The sequence below is a fragment of the Aulostomus chinensis genome, chromosome 15, assembly GCF_037954235.1.
Source record: "Aulostomus chinensis isolate RoL2024-O1b breed Wild chromosome 15, RoL_Achi_v1.0, whole genome shotgun sequence".
Classification (NCBI taxonomy): Eukaryota; Metazoa; Chordata; class Actinopteri; order Syngnathiformes; family Aulostomidae; genus Aulostomus; species Aulostomus chinensis.
In genome coordinates, this window is record NC_141334.1 from 2,392,154 (window position 1) to 2,413,833 (window position 21,680).

General features: G+C 47.3%; 5 protein-coding genes across 6 annotated transcripts; 1 reads left to right on the forward strand and 4 right to left on the reverse strand.

Annotated features, from left to right (window-relative positions):
• Positions 1-105: 105 nt before the first annotated feature.
• Positions 106-826, reverse strand: LOC147248172 (histone H2A type 2-B-like). Its single transcript, XM_086225682.1, has one exon. The coding sequence runs from the start codon at positions 734-736 to the stop codon at positions 356-358; it is 381 nt and encodes a 126-aa protein (XP_086081808.1). The 5' UTR covers positions 737-826; the 3' UTR covers positions 106-355.
• Positions 827-1,047: 221 nt separating this feature from the next.
• Positions 1,048-1,719, reverse strand: LOC147248173 (histone H3). The gene has a single exon (XM_086179239.1). It carries the CDS (start codon positions 1,674-1,676, stop codon positions 1,266-1,268), a length of 411 nt encoding a protein of 136 aa, XP_086035365.1. The 5' UTR covers positions 1,677-1,719; the 3' UTR covers positions 1,048-1,265.
• An 876-nt stretch (positions 1,720-2,595) lies between these two features.
• Positions 2,596-10,121, reverse strand: LOC147248174 (transmembrane protein 120A-A-like). The gene is made up of 12 exons (XM_086179233.1): positions 9,814-10,121; positions 7,966-8,084; positions 6,799-6,930; positions 6,635-6,694; positions 6,454-6,549; positions 5,820-5,909; positions 5,303-5,368; positions 5,120-5,181; positions 4,915-5,007; positions 4,685-4,749; positions 4,211-4,279; positions 2,596-3,957 (listed from the first exon to the last, which is right to left on the reverse strand). Exons 1-12 carry the CDS (start codon positions 9,889-9,891, stop codon positions 3,844-3,846), a joined length of 1,044 nt encoding a protein of 347 aa, XP_086035359.1. The 5' UTR covers positions 9,892-10,121; the 3' UTR covers positions 2,596-3,843.
• Positions 10,122-10,745: 624 nt separating this feature from the next.
• styxl1 (serine/threonine/tyrosine interacting-like 1) lies at positions 10,746-16,009 on the reverse strand. The gene is made up of 8 exons (XM_086179234.1): positions 15,079-16,009; positions 14,603-14,664; positions 13,939-14,038; positions 13,570-13,703; positions 12,865-13,010; positions 12,664-12,761; positions 12,081-12,193; positions 10,746-11,116 (listed from the first exon to the last, which is right to left on the reverse strand). The coding sequence occupies exons 1-8, from the start codon at positions 15,179-15,181 to the stop codon at positions 10,991-10,993; spliced, it is 882 nt and encodes a 293-aa protein (XP_086035360.1). The 5' UTR covers positions 15,182-16,009; the 3' UTR covers positions 10,746-10,990.
• On the forward strand, positions 14,903-21,504 carry LOC147248176 (hepatic and glial cell adhesion molecule-like). 2 transcript variants are annotated; one of them, XM_086179231.1, is made up of 8 exons: positions 14,903-15,574; positions 15,722-16,127; positions 17,645-17,986; positions 18,463-18,744; positions 19,412-19,505; positions 19,601-19,668; positions 19,769-19,842; positions 20,230-21,504. In XM_086179231.1, the coding sequence occupies exons 2-8, from the start codon at positions 15,836-15,838 to the stop codon at positions 20,371-20,373; spliced, it is 1,296 nt and encodes a 431-aa protein (XP_086035357.1). In that variant the 5' UTR covers positions 14,903-15,574; positions 15,722-15,835; the 3' UTR covers positions 20,374-21,504. The 2 variants fall into 2 exon arrangements, with proteins under 2 accessions (XP_086035357.1, XP_086035358.1); XM_086179232.1 differs by having other exon boundaries at positions 15,898-16,127.
• The last annotated feature ends 176 nt before the right edge of the window (positions 21,505-21,680 follow it).

Here is a 21,680-nt window from a genome sequence, read left to right on the forward strand (position 1 = left end):
CAAGTGCAATATTTGTCACTCAGTTCCGACTGAACCCCCCCCCCCCCATCTTTTCTAATGTGTATTTCAAGGCTATCAACTTTCGACCAATAACCACTCCTGAATCACCGTCATGTGTCACGTGTTACTAAGATCATAATTTTCAGTCGTGACCCATCACTGTGGGTCGGGTCCGAGTCCCAGGCCACGAGGAGCTGACAGGCTGAGGTCCTCGCAGGTGCCAACTGCTGAGGTGTTGTCGTGAGGGTGAAGTCGTAGTTTAGTGTGTTTGTGTGTAACTGACATTGTTGCTCTCTAACGGGACGTGAGTGGCTCTGAAAAGAGCCGTTGTTGCGGGTTTGAAGGTGGTGCTGGTTCACTTCTTGCCGGGCTTCTCGGTCTTCTTGGGCAGCAGCACCGCCTGGATGTTGGGCAGCACGCCGCCCTGGGCGATGGTGACGCCGCCCAGCAGCTTGTTGAGCTCCTCGTCGTTGCGGACCGCCAGCTGCAGGTGGCGGGGGATGATCCTGGTCTTCTTGTTGTCGCGGGCAGCGTTCCCGGCCAGCTCCAGGATCTCAGCGGTCAGGTACTCCAGCACCGCCGCCAGGTAGACGGGGGCACCGGCGCCCACGCGCTCCGCGTAGGTACCCTTTCTCAGCAACCTGTGCACGCGCCCCACCGGGAACTGGAGCCCGGCCCGGGAGGAGCGGGTCTTGGCCTTGGCGCGAGCTTTACCTCCTTTGCCTCTGCCTGACATGATCGGTTGGTCTCGAGTTCGAGAGAGTAAACAAAAGCTTGAGTGTTGACGCGACTTCCGCTCCGCGTCGCACTTATAGACTCGTATGCAAATACGAGTGCGCTGTTGCTGTGAAGCGATTGGACAGAAGGATGCGAGCATGCGCACTACAGAGGAGTTGCTGGTTTCTCAATTCACTTTCGTCACGAACAAACAGGTTTAGCGAGACGCTGGTGGAGTGGTTGCGTCAGTAATCACGTGCGCGGTGACGTTCAGACTCCAGCTCACGTTTCGCTGTGAAAGTCAAGCAGACACCCGCTTTTTAACTCGTGCTCGTTGATCTCAGTCTGTCAGGTTCTCGTGCATTTTGTGACCATGGCGGTGTGGAACATTCGTCAGTGTAGACGAGTCCATTCACTTCAGGACTTGTTGAAAAACGTGCGCTGGTATTTTCAGCCCCGTGGAGCTTTTGAGTGAACGGACTAGCTTCTTCAGCGGAGGTTTATTGGCTCTTAAAAGAGCCGTTGTGTTGGCAGCAGCAGCGAGCGGTCTAAGCGCGCTCCCCGCGGATGCGGCGGGCCAGCTGGATGTCTTTGGGCATGATGGTGACCCTCTTGGCGTGGATGGCGCACAGGTTGGTGTCCTCGAACAGACCCACCAGGTAGGCCTCGCTGGCCTCCTGCAGCGCCATGACGGCCGAGCTCTGGAAGCGCAGGTCGGTCTTGAAGTCCTGAGCGATCTCCCTCACCAGGCGCTGGAAGGGCAGCTTGCGGATCAGCAGCTCGGTGGACTTCTGGTAACGCCGGATCTCCCTGAGAGCCACGGTACCGGGCCGGTATCGGTGAGGCTTCTTCACCCCGCCGGTGGCTGGGGCGCTCTTGCGGGCAGCCTTGGTGGCGAGCTGCTTCCTGGGGGCTTTGCCTCCGGTGGACTTACGGGCGGTCTGCTTGGTTCTGGCCATTGTGGTACTTCTTCTTCGTCTGAAGCGGGACTCGCTTACTATATTCCACGGTCTTTAAGTGGTGGAGCGGCTGCGTCACTGTGACGCAGCTTCAGACCATCGGTTACTGATAGGTGGAGCTCAGCACCGCCCAGATTAGCCTCCGCTGCTGAGTGGAGGAGAGACGTTTGAACACTTGGAGCGGTTCATGGAGCAAGACGAGGAGGTTTGGCCTTCCAATCGTCTGACAAACGAGGAAATAAAACCAAATATTTTTTTTCGTGTTGGCGAGGCGACGTTCCAGTGTTTGTTCGTAATAACTGGAGATTAAAATGTGAGTTTGGTTGTTTAGTTCGTTGTAGAGCAGTACTAAATTAAGTCAGCAGTGGGCGCTGAACGCTCAGGAGGAATTTAGGAGCAGATTGAGGCGAAGGAGAATAAACCCTGCGCAGACACAGGAGCTGCTCTGTGCGTCTGATTGATCAGTATGAGTGGGTTAATAGTCCACAATACATACGAAGAAACCCGGTTTAAGGGATAATAGTATTGCAAATATGGTTCCTGAAGCTGAAGTGCTACTTTTGTGTTCATTTATCAAAAGCTAGAATAAATCCTCGAGCCAAACTGCAGGTGCTTCCCTCTGGGCCTCTGGATCCATCAGCCCAGGCGACGCTGAACCCCTCCAGCCACTCTCAGCTTGGGGTCATGCTGCATTTGACCAACACGTTTCAAATATGAACACGTGCGGATGATGTGTGTAGTCCTATCAGACAAATAACACTTTACTTATGAAAGTTTCAACTCACCTAGAAAACTTAGCACGCATAAATAAAGTGAATGAATGAACAACATTTTGCTGCACACAGTCGCGTCTCTGCTTTTGAGGTGGACCGCCTGCAGGGGTGTGACATGCAGTCGCTTCTGGAGAACAAGAGGCGTTTGGGGGAGGTTTTTATTCTTGTTTTTGGCAAAAACACATTGAAGCTTCTGAGTAAGTAACATTCATCTAAAGAGACAAAGCTTGGCTTCAGTAACGATTCAGTGCTGATATTTTGGCTTGACTCCGTAGGACCCGCCAAGTACCCTGTTCAGCTTCCTGACTGATCAATATGATAACCAGCAATTCTGAAACGATGCTTTCATCATCACCTACGTAAAAAAATGTGACATCACAAGGATTTAAGAGGACGCTGGAAAAAAGTAGTAGAGTCTTTAAAATGATCCTCAAGAGCAGGAGAGTGTTTTCATCAGGTTCTGGACCGTCTGAGGTGGGGCTGCTCACATCCAGACCAGAATATTCATTCATGTTATGTTCATGTCATGTCTATATCTATATATATATATAGATATCTATATCTATATATATATAGATATAGATATCTATATCTATCTATATAGATAGATATAGATATATACACCTATACATATGCTTATAAATATATGTATATACACACATATATACATATACACGCATACAGATATACATATATATGTATATATAGATATATATAATACATATATATATATTATACATATATATGTATATATGTGTATATATATATATATGTGTGTGTGTGTGTGTATATAAATAAATAAAATGATTCCTGTAATTTTGTCTTTGTTTCTGGTCAAAGTCTCATCTTGTTTTGTGGCTCATACTTTGCAGTTCTATTTCAAAGGATTAAAGAAAAGTCTGCATTATTTCTATCATCCAGGCTCCATTCGTCCGTCTGCCATGTTTGGACAGACGGACGAAAAAAGACTCCCAACAGACGGTTCTGTCAAGGGGAACTCTCCACTCGCGTCATAGCTTTGAGGAAGGCATGTAACACACCCCCAGCATTCACTGTGCTAAGCTAATTAGCATGGCTCTATCCTGGTCTGTCTCTGAGGACGACAAGAAGTAAGTGTATTCCTCATGTTCCTTTCAGTGGAAAGTTAAGAAAAGTATATAATTAAAAATATTAAAACTAAGGTAGTCTTTCTTCATTTTCACATGTAAGAGGAAGATTGTTCTTCCGATCGCTTGGTGATTCTCATGATGCTGGGACAGATTTCATGCATTTATGATTGTAAAAAACTTCTGAACACATTTAAATAAAAGCGAAATTAGGGTGAGGACCCAGAAAGACAATCAAGAGATGACGAGAGCTCATCCAGCTGGTGACTGGGGCTGGGGCATCACGTCTCACAAGCCCTTGGCCTTGTCCTGGTTCCTCATGTATTTCTGGTAAACCACTCCCAGCGTGGTGAAGAAGTTCCCCTTGAAGAGAACCATGTAGGCGCAGCCGCACATGAAAACCTGGAGCACATAAACAAGAATGCCTTGATTTCCTGAAGCATAAATGTGAATATTTGCCAAAGAATCCCAAGTCATGAATATTCAAGCATAAACTGAGACGTGGGCCGAGCGGATGTGATGAATACAAAGAGGAAAATACATTTTATACAGATAATGAGGCTGCGAGCATTGTTAAATTGTTGGCTGATGAATGTGAATTTGCATCCATCTCTACCAAATAAAGATGAAGTGAAATGATGTGAGTTTGACAAACCTGCCACTCTTTGCACTCCGGGAGCTGGAACATCCTGAAGAGTGTCATGCTGTTGTAGAGCTGCCAGAACTAGAAGAGGACAAGCAGTCAGTCAGACTGCTGCATTCTGGGATGCTGCCTTTAAAGGTCACATGACAGCAGCCGTCCACGTTCCCAGTTTTAGCTGTGCCTCTGAGTTCATCGCTCATTCATCTCTTCATATACGTCAACAAACTCGTACCTGAGACCAACAAAAATGCATCCTCTGATTTTTACTTTTTATCTTTACAACTAAAATGACCGCAGTCAATATTTATTTCCTCTCTAACTTCATTCCCGGAGGGCCTGGTTTCCCTCCTTGTGTAACTGCCCCCCCCCTGCCTGGCGCGCTTCCTACATATTTGGTCACCACAGCATTTTCAGATGTACTCAATTAATTTTCCTTGTTTTTTTTCTATGTTAAAACTCGTATGAAGGCACAGAAGTTCTACTCACATGACCAAAGAACAAGAACGGAAGGAGGAAGGTGAGGCCTCTCCACATCCAGGACTGGAAACCCTCTGAGCACCAGAAGAGGAGTGACACATTGAACCACTGAGTCTAAAGCCATGCTAGCAGCTAACATGCTAAGAGGTCCATGTCAGGTTCCTGTTCTTCACTCTCCAATGATGCGGTGACGTCTAATCTTGTATTTGTTGAGACTGAGACATGAAGTGGGAACTCACCGACTGTCAGGTCCATGTTGTGTCTTTCTCCCAGCGCTCGGAGTCTGTACAAACAGCCACTCTGATAGTAGTACTGCAGAAACTGGACGAAGCCTGATTAGTTACCAGCAAAGACAAGAGAAGAAGAGTGACGTGGTTGTGAGTGAAGATGTCGCTCAGACGGTGCAGTGCAATGAACGAGTCCCGACCGGTGCGAGGCTCTTACTTTGGTAAAGACAATAACCGAGGAACTGGTTCCTAAACATCTGGTAGAGGGCTCCTTCAGGCCTGCCGACGAAGACACCATCAGGAACAAAAGAGCTCAGAGCACCGTCCTCACCAGTGTCCCTCTGCGGGGAACTGTCTGTGTGCACATTTAACCTACAGAGATGTGAACTGAACCACTCACCAGGTGAGCATGACGCCAGACAGGAAGGTGGACACGTAGTGATGGAAAACCCACCAGCCCTTAATCCTGAAACGACACGCAGACCTGAGAGTGAAGGCCAGACTCCACAGTGTGAAGTGATGCCGGGTGAAATACAAGCTGGTTGTTATTAAAAAAAAAAAATTAAAAAGCCGGTGAAGCCAAAGTGACATCTGCAATTTGGTCACTGTTGTCTTGGATTTCCTGGATTCTGTGTCCAAAATCCAGCTGCTGTGTCTGGTGACAGAGCAGAGGGAAGTCGAGGCGTCATCAGGCCCGACAGTTTGCTTTAAAAAGGTCACAGACCAGAACATCGCTGCCTGCTGGCTGTTGAAGACAAGAGAATAAAGAATCTCTTCTACATTGTAAACCAATGAAACTTCACCAAAAAAAGAACCCCCCCCCCCCCCGAAAAAATCCCTTCATCACTTTTTTTCTGATTTGAATTTCTTCAACATCACGGTAGTAAAGCAGTGAAGACAGTAAGAATGAGTGAGACCTGGAGCCGTTGCTGATGAGGATGCTCTCCCGGATGGTGAGCGTGCAATAATACCACACCAGCAGGAAGTTGAAGAGGGCGTCCAAGACCCTGGGAACAAAAGCATTCATTATTCAGGAAACACACTGATAAGCATGGGAATCGTTTGCTGGACGTACGCAATCATCCCAACTTAAAGACGACTGATTAAATACTAAGTTTGGAGGATAACGTAGATTCGTCGGTGGGTACCCCGCCATGAAAGAATGTGTTGACAACGGCTCGACGTGTGTGTTGGTGACGTCACTTATTGAGACGGAGAAAGTCCTGCTGTGCTTGAGTGTCAAAGATGTTTGAGGGAATGAGGCGTTAGCTTGGATCAAGCACTTGTAGATGTCGGCTAACATTTCAAGCTTGATACTGAGACGCGCCGGTGAGTGAGAGCCACAGTGAGCGCCAACAAATAGATGTGACGGAGAGAGACTCTGGATGAGCCTCATCTCTGAGCGTAGGTCAGCAGTGGGTGGAATGTGCAGCGTGATACCGACTCCCTCTCATGACGGTGGTGGACACGTTCTAACCCTCCATGATCTTCTAAAGTCGTACAGAAGTCAGTCGAGACCTGCGGTGAAGACCAGGCGTCGTGAACTCTCACCTGTAGCTGAACAGAAAGCGGCAGGTGAAGGAGAAGATGAAGAGGATGACGGTGAGCGCCAGTTTAAACTTCTCATATTCATCTTTGTAGGCAAATCTGTTGGGAGGAAAAACACCGCCAATGTTACTGTGATGTCACCACAAAGGTCGTTATGACGACAGCGGCAGGCAGCGTGACCTACTTTGACTGCTTGTTGAGGAGTGTTACGTTGACGTTTCCTAAAACTAGAGTGAGATACAACCTAAAGAGGAAATGATGTCAGTCACAAAAATGTCAAGATCGGAATCCTCTGATGTCGGTCCTGTGAAAGCGGCTGCTACTGAGGAACAGAATGAAGACTCAAACCCGTTCTTCTTTGGCAGGAACGCGTCCATCTCAGCGAAGGCTTCTGCTCTGTCTTTGATGGAGTTCTGGATTTCTGCGATGGAATCGACTTCCTCTGGACTGAGTTTGAAAGTCGGATGCTTCTCTCTGCACCTGATCAAAGGGAGAAAGCACCGAGATGTTGATGACATCATGTATTCAACAGAGGCGTCTGGCTCTTGATAATGACATCAGCTGTCTTAGTGCTGAGGCCGCCGTGGGGGTTGGGACGACGGCAGATCAAATGTTAAGAGGGCTCCAGCCCTTTTTTCAGCCTCAGTGGTTTTAGAAGACGACAGTTGTAACGCCAACATTGTGAAGAGGACGGAGGTGGTGATGACCTCATCTACGACCCGGTCCAATATTAAGACCGTTTCTCTGGGTTGTTCCCATGATGAAACCTCCGTGATTGTTGCTTGTTCGAATTCCAGGTTAAAATCCACAGAGGAACCTTGAGAATGCGCCGCAGACGGATGGAGGTCGACTGAAGCGTCAAAATGAATGAACTCCATTTTCTCGGTACGTGAGTTTGGTCCAGACTGGTGTGAGGAACGTCCAGTTTTAGTCAGACGAGCACAAGAAGTCACCTTTTGTGACATCATGTGTCAACATGCTGAGTATAGTGAGAGCAGCATGGTGATGGTGTTTCCATGGTAATTGTTTCACACCGTCAGCTCCGGTCTGTCTGTCACTGAACTTTGTCGGAGCGCCGCTACATGAACACACACCGCTTGAATTTGTGGCTGAGGTCACAAAAGTCCCTGAAGTTGCAGGCAAACAACAAACTTTCATTGTGTTCATGTAAATTCTTGATCGTGGCGCTCGGACCCTCAACGTGTGTGGAGGTCAGACACTCGCCTCTACGGCTCGCCGTTGGCCCGACAGAAGCGGCCCCAGTGGCTGCCACATTTGTTAATATTTCTATCTTCTCACTCGTCACACGTGTCACTGTAAGTTCATGTGTTTGAAAGAGTGATGAAACAGCAGAAGTCGGACAAAACTCAACAGGACAGAAGCAGAGAGCTGTTGCACAAACAGTAACGGCTCTGTTGCCTAATTTTGAAAGAACTCTGGGAATTTGAAGGGGCTGCCGTGTGAGAGGAGGAGCAAACCACCGCACAGGAGCGCTCTCAGCTGAGCCACACTTACTCCTCCAGCGATGCACTCAGCTCTCTCAGCTTCTTCCTCTGACGTGCGATGGCGCCGGTGCAGCTGTCTTGCAGTTTGGTGACTTCCTCAAGTTTCTGTTTATATAGACGATGGGTGTCCTGGAGTGAAGAAAAGACAACGTCACTGATGCCACAGGGATGTTTTAATTCTAAAACTACTCATGAACAAAAATGGAGGGCAAAAGATACAACTAAGTAAGTCAGTTATTCTGAACTCATGCTACCTGAGCCCTGAGCAGCTCAGTTATCAGTGCGTGATCCATCACTAGGCAGCAGTGCAGAGGTCAGCACTGTGGCCCCCCACCAAGAAGGTTGTGGGTGGAGCCCCGGCTGCAGCACGGGGTCTTTCTGGGTGAGTCTCCATGTTCTCCCTGTTCCTGCTGGGTTCTCTCTGGTACTCCAGCTTCCTCCACAGTCCAAAGACATCAAGAGGGACCAGGTTAATCCAGACTCTAAATTGACCGTAGGCGTGGCTGGGAGAGCCAATGGTTGTCTGTCTCTATGTGTTGGCCCTGCCCTGGACTGGCGACCTGTCCAGGGGGAAGGCTGCTGGGATAGGCTCCACCCCCACCACCCTGAACAGGAGAGGAGGGGGAACATGGAGGGATGGATGATCCATCACTACAAGTGTTTGGTGACTGCTGACTCTGGGTCAGTCTCATGTCATCTCCCATGAAGGAATGAAAACACACTCTGCAGCCAACGCTTGAATCTGGGCGCAGCGTCAACTCTGAGGAACTCACACACCTGCAAAAATAACACTTGTAGAATCGTTTTAAAATGAAAATGTATGTGAAGGAACCTGCCAGCGTTTGAGGAAAAAGCTTATTTGGGTTTTCTGAGTTGGGTGGTGGGCATTAGAGACGAGAGAAGGGGCCGCAGGACTCCCTCTGGTTGTCTCTCAAGAGAGGTTTCCAACTGTCCAACTGAGAGGAGGCCATGGGACAGACCAGGTGGAGGGTTTAAACCTCCACGCTGGTCTGGGAACGCCCAGGACCCCCCAGTCAGACCTGGTTGATACAGAAACCACAACAAGACTTTGGATGCAGAGTTGAAGATGGATGAACGCTTGTAGTCAGACAAGAAGAGAGACACCCATCTCTCCACTATGCTGCATTAAGGACCTGAGACCCACACTTGTTAGCTTAGCACAATGAATGGTGTTGGGTGGGAAGTGTTAGCGCAGTGATTTGACGCAGCACCTCCAAAGCTCCATTGGAACTTGGGTCAACAGAACCAAAGGTTTGTTGAGGACTAGAAGAGCGACTGCTGCTACTGACGATGAGGAGGAAGAGGATTCCTGCTGGACACACCAGCATCCTGGACCTGAGCTAGCTGATGCTAACACTTCCCACACACTTCCAGTCATTGTGCTAAGCTAACTAGCCTGGACCTGAGCTAGCTGATGCTAACACTTCCCACCCACTTCCAGTCATTGTGCTAAGCTAACTATCCTGGGTGAGGATGAGGATCAGGATCACAGCTGGATACACCAGCAACTTGGACCTCAGCTAGCTGATGCTAACATTACCCACCCACGTCCAGTCATTGTGCTAAGCTAACTAGCGGAGTTTTCAACTTTGTCTGAAACTAAAGGGGGAGGTGACAGTAACTTTGCCACCCATAAATCTACACGCCGTAGACAACAGACAGCGTCGACACTTAGAACAACCGTGACGTGTCCAGGTTACCCGCCTGAGTGTCTGTTATTTTTCTGTCAACGGCCGATCATCGGGGCAGGGGAGGGCGGACCCCCTCATCTGGGAGCCCCCTCAGTCCTGATCGCTAACCCGGGCAGGATCAACGGCTCTCACGTGATGGGACCTACCTGGATGTTCTGGTAGTCTTTCTCCAAGTCCTCCCATTCACGGAAGCACTCCGACACTCCGCTCGGGCTGAACAACATTTCTGCTCGGACTCCTGGAAGAAACCTCCGGGAGTTGGCTAACAATCAAGCGCCTCCGTGCAACAGTTGCTCCGTCGAGTCACCACAGGAAACAGGGGACGACTTCCGGTTAGCGCCTTCATAATAAAAGCCATTATCAAACTATCGGTATCGTCTATATTTTAGGGGACTTGCCTCTCGACTTCACCACATTTGGCAGAACTCTGCTTTTATATCCAAGACCACGTAGTGATTTCCGGTTCCTCCTCGATCAATAACCGCGTTCCTTCGCAGCTGTCAAAGCCGTGCCGGTGACGCGTTTGTGAGATGTGCTCGTCTACAACAGATTCGTCCAATCACACGTTCCGGCTATGACGACGATTTCGACGCAATGCCATTAAAATGTGAACCCTGGATTTAGACTGACAGGTAATGCCTCTCTGATTTAAAGTGATACATGGTTGATATTCATCAGCGTCTATTTTGGGCGTAAGTCCCAACAACAGCAAAGATCTTATACGTCAGAGACGTGTCCAAACGGAGGGTCCTCCGCTGAGACGCCAACCGTTCTCCTTCAAGGTAAAATGTAGGGTTTTAATTAACTCATACCGCTTCAGCTCATATTTCCAGAGACGTTTTCTAAATCTAGGGTTGAGACGTGAGCCCCTCTGGCGGGGCATGAATGAACTGAACCTCAACCTATAAAATCTAAGTTACAAATGATCCCCCCCACCCCCAACAAAAAAAGCCCAACTATTTCTATTCACGACTAAAGCAGACTCCAGAAGATGGCCTGTATATGGTTTGAAATGTTTCCGTCGTGTGAAATTACATATTGCTGTTTATTTCAGTAATAATTCAAGTTTGATGCCTCACTTTGTGTTGGTCTTGGCGTTTATTGTTCTTTATGAGTTTATAGGAACCAAAAATAGTGCTGGTCTCATGACAGCAATGATGAGAAAAGCAAATAAATAAAATCTACAAAACAAGCAGTACTGAAAAAAGTGCTTCTGTAATGCCACCTATTAATTTTCTGTGCACCAAAATTAAAATGAAATAAATCTCATGGGCTGATGAAAACACCAGCATCCAGTCAGCCAGTGAAATATTCCTTCAGCTGTTAGAGTCCAGAAACATCGGTCACTGTGGCGCCGCTGGTGTGAAGCTCCCAGGCCGACAGCTGCTGTAGAAACGAGGTGTTCGGCCTCATATCAGGTTTGCATCTCAGCATGTGCTTCCACGAGTCCTGGAAAACAGCAGAATTAGGTGCTACAAATGTCACTGACCCTGAGCTGCCTGGTTGTCCATCATCCTCAGAGCCAGAAGACAGAGACCCTTCTCTAGGGAGCTGAGACCCTGGCTAGTTAGCTTAGCACAATGGCTGGTAGTGGGTGGGAAGTGTTAGCATCAGCTAGCTCAGGTCCAGGATGCTGGTGTGTCCATCAGGAATCCTCTTCCTCCTCATCATCAGTAGCAGCAGTCGCTCTTCTAGTCCTCAACAAACCTTTGGTTCTGTTGACCCAAGTTCCAGTGGAGCTTTGGAGGTGCTGCGTCAAATCACTGCTCCCAGTCAGGAAAGTAGTTCTGGTTACGTGTCTGATTCTAACACTACAATGTCTCCTCATGTTAAACTGGTATTCATCACCAAGGTTACACACCACCCTCTTTCCATTAGTATAGGCAGAGACAGAGCTATGCTAACACTTCCCATTCACCACCATTCACTGTGCTAAGCTAATCAGTGTTCAGCTGGTCTCAGGACATTTCCAGGGATGGCGATCAGGTTCTCACCAACAATTAAGTTCTTTTCTGAAGCCCAAATCAGGTTTGCAGTGAGAACATCACTCTTTCAGCCACCCCTCCTCCCCTCTCTGCCTCCTTCCGCAGAGCAACGCGATCCTACATGAGCCAAGAAAATGAATGGATCCTGTTGTTGACTGAGTTGCAGTTGTTCTAGTCTGATATAACTCGTCTGTTACTGCATGTCTGAATTCTATAGTTTACCCACCTGGTGGAGGTGCAGAGACAGCTCTGCACTATCATTCATTGAGCTAAGCTAACTAGAATGAGTCTCAGCTCCCTTGACAAGGGTCTCTGACTTCTTGTCTGTCCCTGGGGACGATGGACATCAAGAGACTTTCCATAAAAATACTGTGTTCACTCAATATTTCCCAGAGATCCAATTGGAACAACATCTATGGCCAGCTTGCCTCCAGTGTGTATTTGAGGTGGTGCATGAGGAAGGCTATGGTTACTGCGCTGCAGCGGCTTCTGCCCTGCCGGGAGATGACCAGGACTCGAGAGCCCGTGTTGACATAGGAACCTGAAAACCAGGAGAGACGAGAGAGCAGGTTCCATGGTGAGATAGTAGACCTCACTGGGATCTCCAAACCACTTCTTCATGATTCCATTTGTTAATCAAAGCCATTGGATAACCTCTGACCTTTGAGTCCACTAAGAATGGACACCATGAGAGCACACCAAAGGTCTTTGATTGCCCCCTGGTGGCTGGTTTGGTCCCAAACCAAAAAAGTTATGACTTCTCTAATACAACTACAGCTACATTTTCTCACAGATCGTTTCTATCGTTTTCCTTTCATGTTTTTTAATTTGCTTCCATAGAAAGCACGTCACATGTGACATTCACAAGTCCAGATTCATGCCATGTCCAGCAGACCGTGTTTGTTGTGTGAGAGGTGAACAGCTCACGTGTCATACATGTAGTGATGAGAGGTTGAGTGGTGGCGTGAGTGATTACTGCAACACTGCATACGTTTACGGTGACAAACGTACCAATAAAACTACAAGCTGGTTCCAGGTGTGAACTTAGATCCGACTGTGCCGAGTCAGCCACAGGGATGTTCAGGATGGCCTCACTCCCCTTAAAGGACCTAAAGAACGCAGAAGAAAGTCAAAACAATGCAATAACAATAGGATTGTCCAAATATTCCATGTTGGTATAAATAAAAGCTGAATATAGAAGTATGTCCTCACTCCAGAGGGTTACTCTGAGAGATGCTGATGACTGCGCTGATCTTCAGGTCCCTGATGATACCCGGGTCTGTGCCTTGTTTCAGGTCCCCCATAAACAGCTGCCCCGCTATGACCTCCACCGGGTAGGTCTTGATGTTCTCCAGCTCCTGAGGTATATTACAGTTTATGTATCAGCAGCAGTTTGGACCAACTGACTTTTTCTGGGAGAAAAACTCATTTCCCTTGGTTATGATGAGCAAAATCTGTTGACATGAAGACAGTAAAAAGACAATTCAGTACTGAAATAATACATATTGCTTTTTTCCCCAGACTGCCGTTAGTGACTCATGTAGACCCTTGTGAGGTGATGACGGTAATAACAGTGACAAGAAGCAGTGTGGAACCTGTGGTGGCCAACTTTCATAGCACTGTGGCTTCTTATTAAAAGACCAAAAATACACGCACACCTGAAATATAGATGTATTTAGGAGTCTTCATTTGAACTCCATGCATGGAGCAGTGATGCGTTCAAGCTGCATTAGTGCAGGTTCATGCATCAGCACCATCACTGCATGAACAATCCTTCAGGGGAGTCAGGCCATCTGGGATTAAAGCCGTGCCTGCACTTGATTCTGATATTCCTGATCCAATATTCCATCTCTAGAAAGACACCTTGACTGAGGTGCAGCTCAGCACGTGCAGTCACAGTTGGTGTATTTGTCTTACCGTGATGGTGTAGAGGAGCTTCTCCGTCCTCAAGAAAGTATACAGAGCTGAGAACCTCTGGAAGCCTCCACTCACGATTCGGACTGGATGGCGGCTGACGTAGGCCAGGACCTGAGCACATCTAACGGCTCTACCTGGAGAATACCCATCACATGACCGGCTGACACCACTGCAGAATCACTGAGACGCAAACCAGCAAAACACTGTCCGAAGGAAGCAACCATCTAGTGACGTGTGGAACACGACAAACGCTGCAGCTACACAACTTCACAATGGCTTAATGTTTGTTTCATGAACTAAAGCTGCTTCAAACCATCGCACTCCACTTGTGAACAGAGAGAGAATCAACGCAAAACTAGATTATGTTACCTTGCTCCTGCAAACAGCAGGTGTTGCTGTCATAGACCAGAACATGCTGCATACTGCCCACCTCCACAGCCTCGGGCAGGAGGAAGGAGCCGTCTGCATCCTGGAACCCAGTTGACCCAGTCACACAGTTGATATTTGATAGAAAAGATCCTACCAACCGGGGAAGCCCCTCCTTTGGTTAGAGATCACCGTCGTAGCATCTCTGCACCGCCATCGAGCATGGAGCCGATGTGACCTGTGACCACTGAAGAGGCTTTGAATTCTGTGCCTCTCCACACTGAAGCCAGGAATAATAATTATTAATAATAATTATTATTATTGTTCATAATAATACATGCGCAGCCCATACTGCTATATGCAACTGAAGTAATAAAATGTAGACTTTAGTGTAAAACCGACTGGCTGCTCATCTGAAGAGACTTGTCTTTGTTTCTTGGAACTATGGATGTTTAACGATTAAAACAAATGTCCTAAGTGATCAATCAAACTAATTATTGGTACAGTGAGTGATCACTAAAATAATCAATGGCTGCAGCCAAACCCAGAAGACTACAAAACAACGTCATGCTGCTGGTGTCATTCTGATCGCAGCGTTTACGTCTTCTGTCTGAACTGGTTTTTATTTTACCCATCAGCTGACACACGACGTCCATGTTCTTCTTACCATTTTGGCATTTTTAGCTGTGATGATGTGACTCACATTGTAATCTTGAGTTTCACGGGCATCTGGGGAAACAAACAAACAAACAAACAAGTGAGCAAGTCAAGCGGAACTGAGCAAACAATTCAAATTAACAGGGAGTACAGGGCGTTTAAGGGAGGAGACTAAAATGAGAGGAGGATGGAATTTATCGTCATTTTCCACTAGAGAATAAAGGTGAAGTCCTGATGCGTTCAATGACAGTATGAAAATCAAGAACTGAGGCACATGTCAGTGGTTGAATGGTTCTGTTGTAGCGCTTTGGTAGAGGAGAAGCCCAACCCAAACCTGCCGGAGTTAAAAGAAGCTGAATTGTTTAATTCTGTCTGAAGTTATCAGCACTTCAACTTTAACGACGGAAACAAATTCCTCCGCCTCTCTCCCGGAGCTGAAACTCCGTCGTCACATTTCCACGACTCGCAGAAGCAGAGGTTTCCTACCGAGCAAACAGAGGAAGTTCGCCTCCGCCAGCCGACACACACGGCGGACCTGGTTGAGGAGGTTGTAGAGCTCCACTGGTTCACACATCAGGAGCTCCGCCATGGCAGACAGTCACGTATCAGGAGGCAGCGAAGCGTCTCGCAGGCTAACAAGCTCAGCTAGCCCGCTTGTCGGGTTGGTTGTGCGTGTCTCTGTTGCTAAGCAACGCCCTGAGACCCCCCCACTGTCGGTTGGTGGTGGAGACGCGGGACCTGACGGTCACGAATACTTGGCCTATCTTCAGGAGAGGCTTCTCCTCATCTGATGGAGGGTTAACTACTAGAACCCTGAGCCATCTACCGCTCGGACACAACCCACAGAGGCAGAGTCAGAGTCCACCGGTGTACGGAAGCCCGTGAGCCACCGCTGGTTCGACCCTTCATCAGCAGCAGAGGAGCCACAGAGGCCAGCAGGGGAGCCTTGGCTCCTCTTCCAAGAGTCCTGACAATTTTACATGTATGTACAAATCTAAAACATCAATGTCAATAAAAGCACAATAAAAACACAATAAAACACAGCAAGCTTATCAGGGCAAATCCAGGCCAACATGATGCTCTAAAGAACCGTTGATAAAAGTTAAATAAGGACGGTTTCTGCTTCCAGGAAAACCTGAAGTCCTCGACGCTGTCAGTGAATGTCCAGCTACCAGCCGGGAGCCCAACCTCTCATTGCCTGTGGCAACTTGTTTATGATCGATCACATTCATGGATCAAGAGGATGAACTGTCTTTGTTGTTGTTGTTTTGTTTTGTTTTTTCTCCCTTTTTTGTTAATGCACAGACACACACACACTTTTGTCCAGCTGGGCCTGAGAGAACAAGATGTACTCAGTCGCGGCAGTGCCACGCTGAATGAAGACTGTGTCCTCCGTCCTGCCCACCGGCGACATCATGCTGGCCGACTGGAAGCAAAACAGAGCTTCAAGATGAAGGCAGAGATCAGGTCTCCTTCAAAAGCCCAAACCATTTCCTGGATTTTATTCCTCTCCTGTCTTAGTTTCTTCACCTCAGGTTTGTCACATTTTCTACTTCAGAATTTAAGTTTGTTGTGATGTTTCAGATGAATGTCTGAGATTTTGTTCAGGCTGACGCCATGTTTTTAAATGGCTTATCAATGAAATCTGATGACAGTCATAATCTAGATTCACGCTGGTTCATTTTCAGCAACCGTTTGGCGGAAGATACGAACCATGAGCATTAAAAATAAAGAACTGTAACAACTGGCGCATTTGCTGTGCCTTTTTTTGAACATGCCAGAGGGTTGGTGGTGATCCAAAAAGCTGCACGCTTGACACACAAATTGTTCAAAATCTGCAGTGTCTTGTGTTGAGTGTGTTAAAAGCTTGGCGTGACAGGCCACTGCTGAAGATGTACGGTGGGTTTTCACTGCTGTTGGCAAAAACTGCTTTGGACAAACACATCTGACAAATGACAGCACGTAACAAAAAGCTGCAGCTTCCTCACCACCCCAGCAACCAAACATTGAACATGTTACAAAGGTGGTTTTTGTTGCATTAGGCTTCATTAGACAGGGTGGGTGTGCCCACAGGCCATACCAGAGCCAGTGTTTCCCGTTATTCTCAGCTGTGTTGTGTCATCACTGTCCTGCCATTGTTGTGGCGAGCAGCAGAGTCACTGAGCTGCTCTGTTTCTGCACAGCTAGCATGGCATCTGGACCCCTCCCAAGGCTCTTCATGAACTGCCAAGAAGGATTTAAACAAACAATTGCCACTTTTGTTGGTTCATGTTGGCCCATTCCAGTGAGTGACATCTGTTAGCGTGGCAACATGGATCCGTCATGCAAACGGCCTCCAGCGAGCAGCAGGGGTGCACAGGGCCTCAGCCCACACCGGCCCTCAGCAGCTGCATCACGGAGCACAACTTTATAATGGGATACTTCATCAAGCTGGAATTTTGCCGTTCAAGTTCTCACAAATATGAGTCTTGTGCCCACAAAGACATTTTTTAACCACTGCATCACTTTGTGACTGCAGAATGCGGACAGAGCCAGACACGTATCTGTAGCTCGAAGCTAACGGTGGCTAAAACATCCAAGCTGTCAAAAGAGGTCTGTTTCCAAACTCTCCAGGTCATCGTTCACTATGATCCACGTCTTCTTTATCCGGCACACGACCAATCATCCACAAACATTTTTACTTAAGCTTAAATAAACAAACTAATTGAAGCCAACGTGAGCGAGCGTGCCAGCCGGTGGTGCTTGGCGCTTCAGTAAATGAGCCACAAATTCATGGCTGGAGTTTGTTTTTAGTTCAACTCTAAGCGTTTCTAGGTTATACTGCACGATGACCTTGAGAGGCGGCAAACAAAAGTCTTTGGTCAGTTTTTTCAACAACGTCAAAAGTTCGCTCCGGTTTCAAGACACAACTGACATTTGATTAAAGGATCCTTGAACTACCACAGATTCCTGCAGCGTTTCTGACTGACGCTCCCACCAGGATGTTGCTGCTGTTCTCAGTCTGTGTTGACAAGAACATAACCCAAAACCTCTCCTCCGTGTCTCTCTGCAGGCGGCGTGCTGGCCGTGAACATGACCATCCCCAACACTTTCATGCGAGGGACAGTGGGCGGGGAGGCCCTCCTGTCTGTCCGTTACACCAGCTTCAGCCTCGACCTCCCGGTCATCAAGTGGCAGCTCAAGAGGGAGAAGTCTGTCACTGTTGTCCAGTCGATTGGGACGGACATCATTGGGACGCTGAGGCCTGAGTATCGTGACCGTATCCTGGTGTTTGAGAACGGGACGCTGCTTCTCCACAACCTCAGGCTGTCCGATAACGGAACGTATGACGTGGAGATCTCCATCACTGACGATACTTTCACAGGAGAGGGCAGCATCACACTCACGGTGGACGGTAAGTGGGCACGTTTGTATGCTAACGTCACAGCGATTCTTTTTAGAGTTCCTCCGTCTGTCCCCGTTTCCACTTAATAGCCTCTATAAGAGGACCTCACTCAGTCCCCTCAAAATGGACCAACAGAGAGGAGGGCCTCCTTGTGTTCACATCGTCAGCTCATTTGAGGGAGGACTTAGTTCTCTTTCTGGTCCACTTCAGCTCTGTTTGTTCACATTGGACAACAACAACGCTTCATCCCTGACACACGAACGTCCCCTTGGAATCAAGCGTTCCTCCTCCTAGCAGCACCAGCGTGGTTCTCAGCTGCCGAGGGAAGGTTCACCTCTCCTCTGTTCTGGCTCTGGGGACGGAGCACAATGCCAGATTTTCCCTAAAACTTTGCAAGTTTCTTTTAAGTAAGATCAAGATGCAAACATTGACTATTGTGTGCTGACTGCTCTCCTGGTCTGTTTTGGTCTCCTTCCATGGAACAGAAGCTATATCCAGGCCCTACATCCACCTGGAGTCTTCATCAGTTCTGGAGCGCAGCGAAAACATAGTCCTCAACTGCTCCCATGACAACGGAACCAGGACCTCATACAGGTGGTTAAAAGGTGGAAGGCCGCTGATCAATCAGACGAGGTTTGTGTTGTCACCTGACCAGAAGTGCTTGACCATCACGCGGGTGATGATGGCAGACGATGACGTCTACAGCTGCACAGTGGAGAATCCCCTGGGCAACATGACCAGCGTGCCTCTCAGGCTGACCGTCTACAGTAGGTGGCGCTGCGTTCACCATCAGGATGTTAGCGCATGACCTCACATAGCGACAAAACAGAATCAAGTGGACTCACACGCCTTCACCTGCACAAAGTTGTTCTTTTAGGGTCTTTTTTAACCCTTGATTTAGTCGCAGAAACAAGCAGCCAAGCCTGATGGCTGTGTGTGACTCCTCCCCTCACCTCTGTTTCGTAACTCTCACAGCCGTCAATCAAACAGGCTGGCAAAGACTTCATTGTTACAAATGTACCATTCTGAAGCCCACCTGTTCCACGCGGGGCACTGGGCATGAGTGGGGAACACGACCGAACATTTCCTGAATGGATCAAATCTTAGAACAAAGCACAAAAGAGTTCATATGAATAATAAAAAAAAGAAGATTAAATACTTTTTAACTCATACTTTTGGTACTTTAAAGAGCCAGTACTCTCTACTTGTACTTGAGTTAAAAGGTTTACCAATCATTGTTTTTCACAAGTATCTGTACTTCAACATCGAGTACTAATGAACATGTGTACTTTTGGATACATAAAAGAATCAGGTTTGTTGCTGCGAACCAACTGAAGTGAGGTGAAGAGGCTGCTGGGTCCTAGTGCCCCCTGGTACACCTCCTTACCTGAGAATGTTCTGCTCATTGACTGTAATATGATGTGATCCAACCAGGAAGAAGTTCCCTCTACATCATCCTCTCCACCGGAGGCATCTTCCTCCTGATCACCTTGGTAACGGTCTGTGCCTGCTGGACGCCCTCCAAAAAGTAAAGGTTCCTCCCATAATAACCACTGAAAAGACCTGAGAGAAAACAAACGAAAAGTTCTTGACATTAATGCTTCTTTTTTTGTCTGTGTTAAGACCAAAACATCTAACGAGAAAGCCCCTCTTCAGATTCCATGATCACCGCTCGTCAATCTGTCACTCAGGTACTCGACCTGCCGGGCTAATAATCCTGACATCATTCAAAAAACGGATTCACGAGCGATGAAGCTTGGATGTGTTAACAGGCCAGTGTTTGCTCCGCAGACGATGAGCTTCCAAAAATGACGGCGTATAACGGAAAGAATGCGGTGACATCACTGTACATCCTGCAGCAAAAGGTAACCTGCCAATCACCCACCAGCGATTGGGTTGACGTCATAATGAGGGACCAGTGTTTTATAAAGAACGACACCTAGTGGTGAAGTTAGAGAATGCAACCACTCACCTCACCCCTCCCTCAGGTACATCTACAGTAGCCTGCAGGGTTTTGTGTGTGTGTGTGTGTGTGTGTGTGTGTGTGTGTGTGAGTTTAAAACAGAAGCAAAAGCGGTCCTTACATTTGCTTTTCTGCTTTTAGGACATAAACACTTATATTCTCCTCACCAGGGGAGCCATAAGAAGCTGTTATCAGGCCTTTTCTGTCTTTTAATGGTACAAATACTATTTTTGCTGAGAAAATGTTGTTCAAAACACGTTCAGACAATGGGGTTTGGGACGTTTTGCAGGATCCCTCCATGGACGACTCTTCCAGCAACGGTGTCAGATCCCCTGGTCCTCGTAGCCCCCCGCGCTACGCCAGCTCCCCAAACTACAATTCTCTTACGAGGTCCACTGGCCGCCCCGCCCACTTCCCCCAGAGGTACACCTGAAGGTTTGAGATTCCCTCCAGGTTGATGCGAGAGCAACATCAGACCCACTGACGGATGATGGACGGAGACTCCTGCACACCCGTCTGGGCCTTAACCGCCTGTTCATGTGTTTGTATCTAAATAAAATTGAGTCGTTTCAATCATCGGTTGCTTTTAGGGTTTGAACGAACGCGGACACGCGGTGACGCCTTGGTTTCCCTCAGGTGGGTGCTTGGTACCTGACTGCACGTCTGTTGGTGGTCCTGATATTTGTCCGACTCTGAAGCAGCACACAGATTTTTAAAGTTAAACTGTTTAGAAATATATTTTAGAATTCAAATAACTCTGTTATTTATGCAATATTTTGTTAAGTCACTCAAATTAAAACCAGCTATTTTAAAAGTTTTATGTAAAAATCATTTATTCATATATTTTTTGATAAACAGCGTTATTGAGTTAACTGGTGACGAGGGACAGAACCCGAGAACACAAATTAACACGGATATTAAAAGGGACATCTTGCACATAATTATTATTTTTTAATTTGAGAGAAAACTTATGGATGTAAATAGCTTCAGGGTCTGACAGTTATTGTTTGTGTAATTCCACAAAAATAATTGTGATGTGGGAGGAGTTTTCAGGTATCTGTACTTAACCATCTCATTTTAACGCAATTATCTATACTTTGTACACAATATTTTAAAAACAGGTGTGTTTCTTTGGTTTTACCTTCCGAACATCAAGCTTGACATCACGTTGCACAAGTCATCCGCATCTAAACTTCCTGTTTCCGCTTAACAAGATGTGACGTGTTGATTGTTATATTTCATGTTTCGTTGCAAATTTTGGAAACTGACTTTCACACTGGAGTAAAGTTAAACTTCATTTTTCTCTGAATACTGTGATTTATATTATATTACATTATTCCTCTTGTACATTTTAGAGCCTGAAGTTTTCCACTTCTACTGGAGCGAAGTTGAATCAGTACTTTGATTCTTTGTACTTCTACTGAGGTCAAACCTGCCAGCAGCTCCTCTCGGTTCGCCTCCTTCTGTGTTGCGTCCTGCTGGTTTTGTTCTACCAGGGGGTTCAGCTGTGGCAGGTCAGGGGGAGACGGTTTGGGTTTTATATAAACTTTAATAAAATGTGAAATTTAAAGAATCCCTTTTTTCGTGTTTATTTTCACATTCATTTAAATTTTAGCATTGTGATCTTAGTTCATTCACTGATGTGCTGGACCAAACAATTACATCAGTTTAGGGGGGGCTGACATCAGGCGAGAGGCGGGGTTCAACCCGGACGGGGCGCCGGTCCGTCGCAGTGCCATC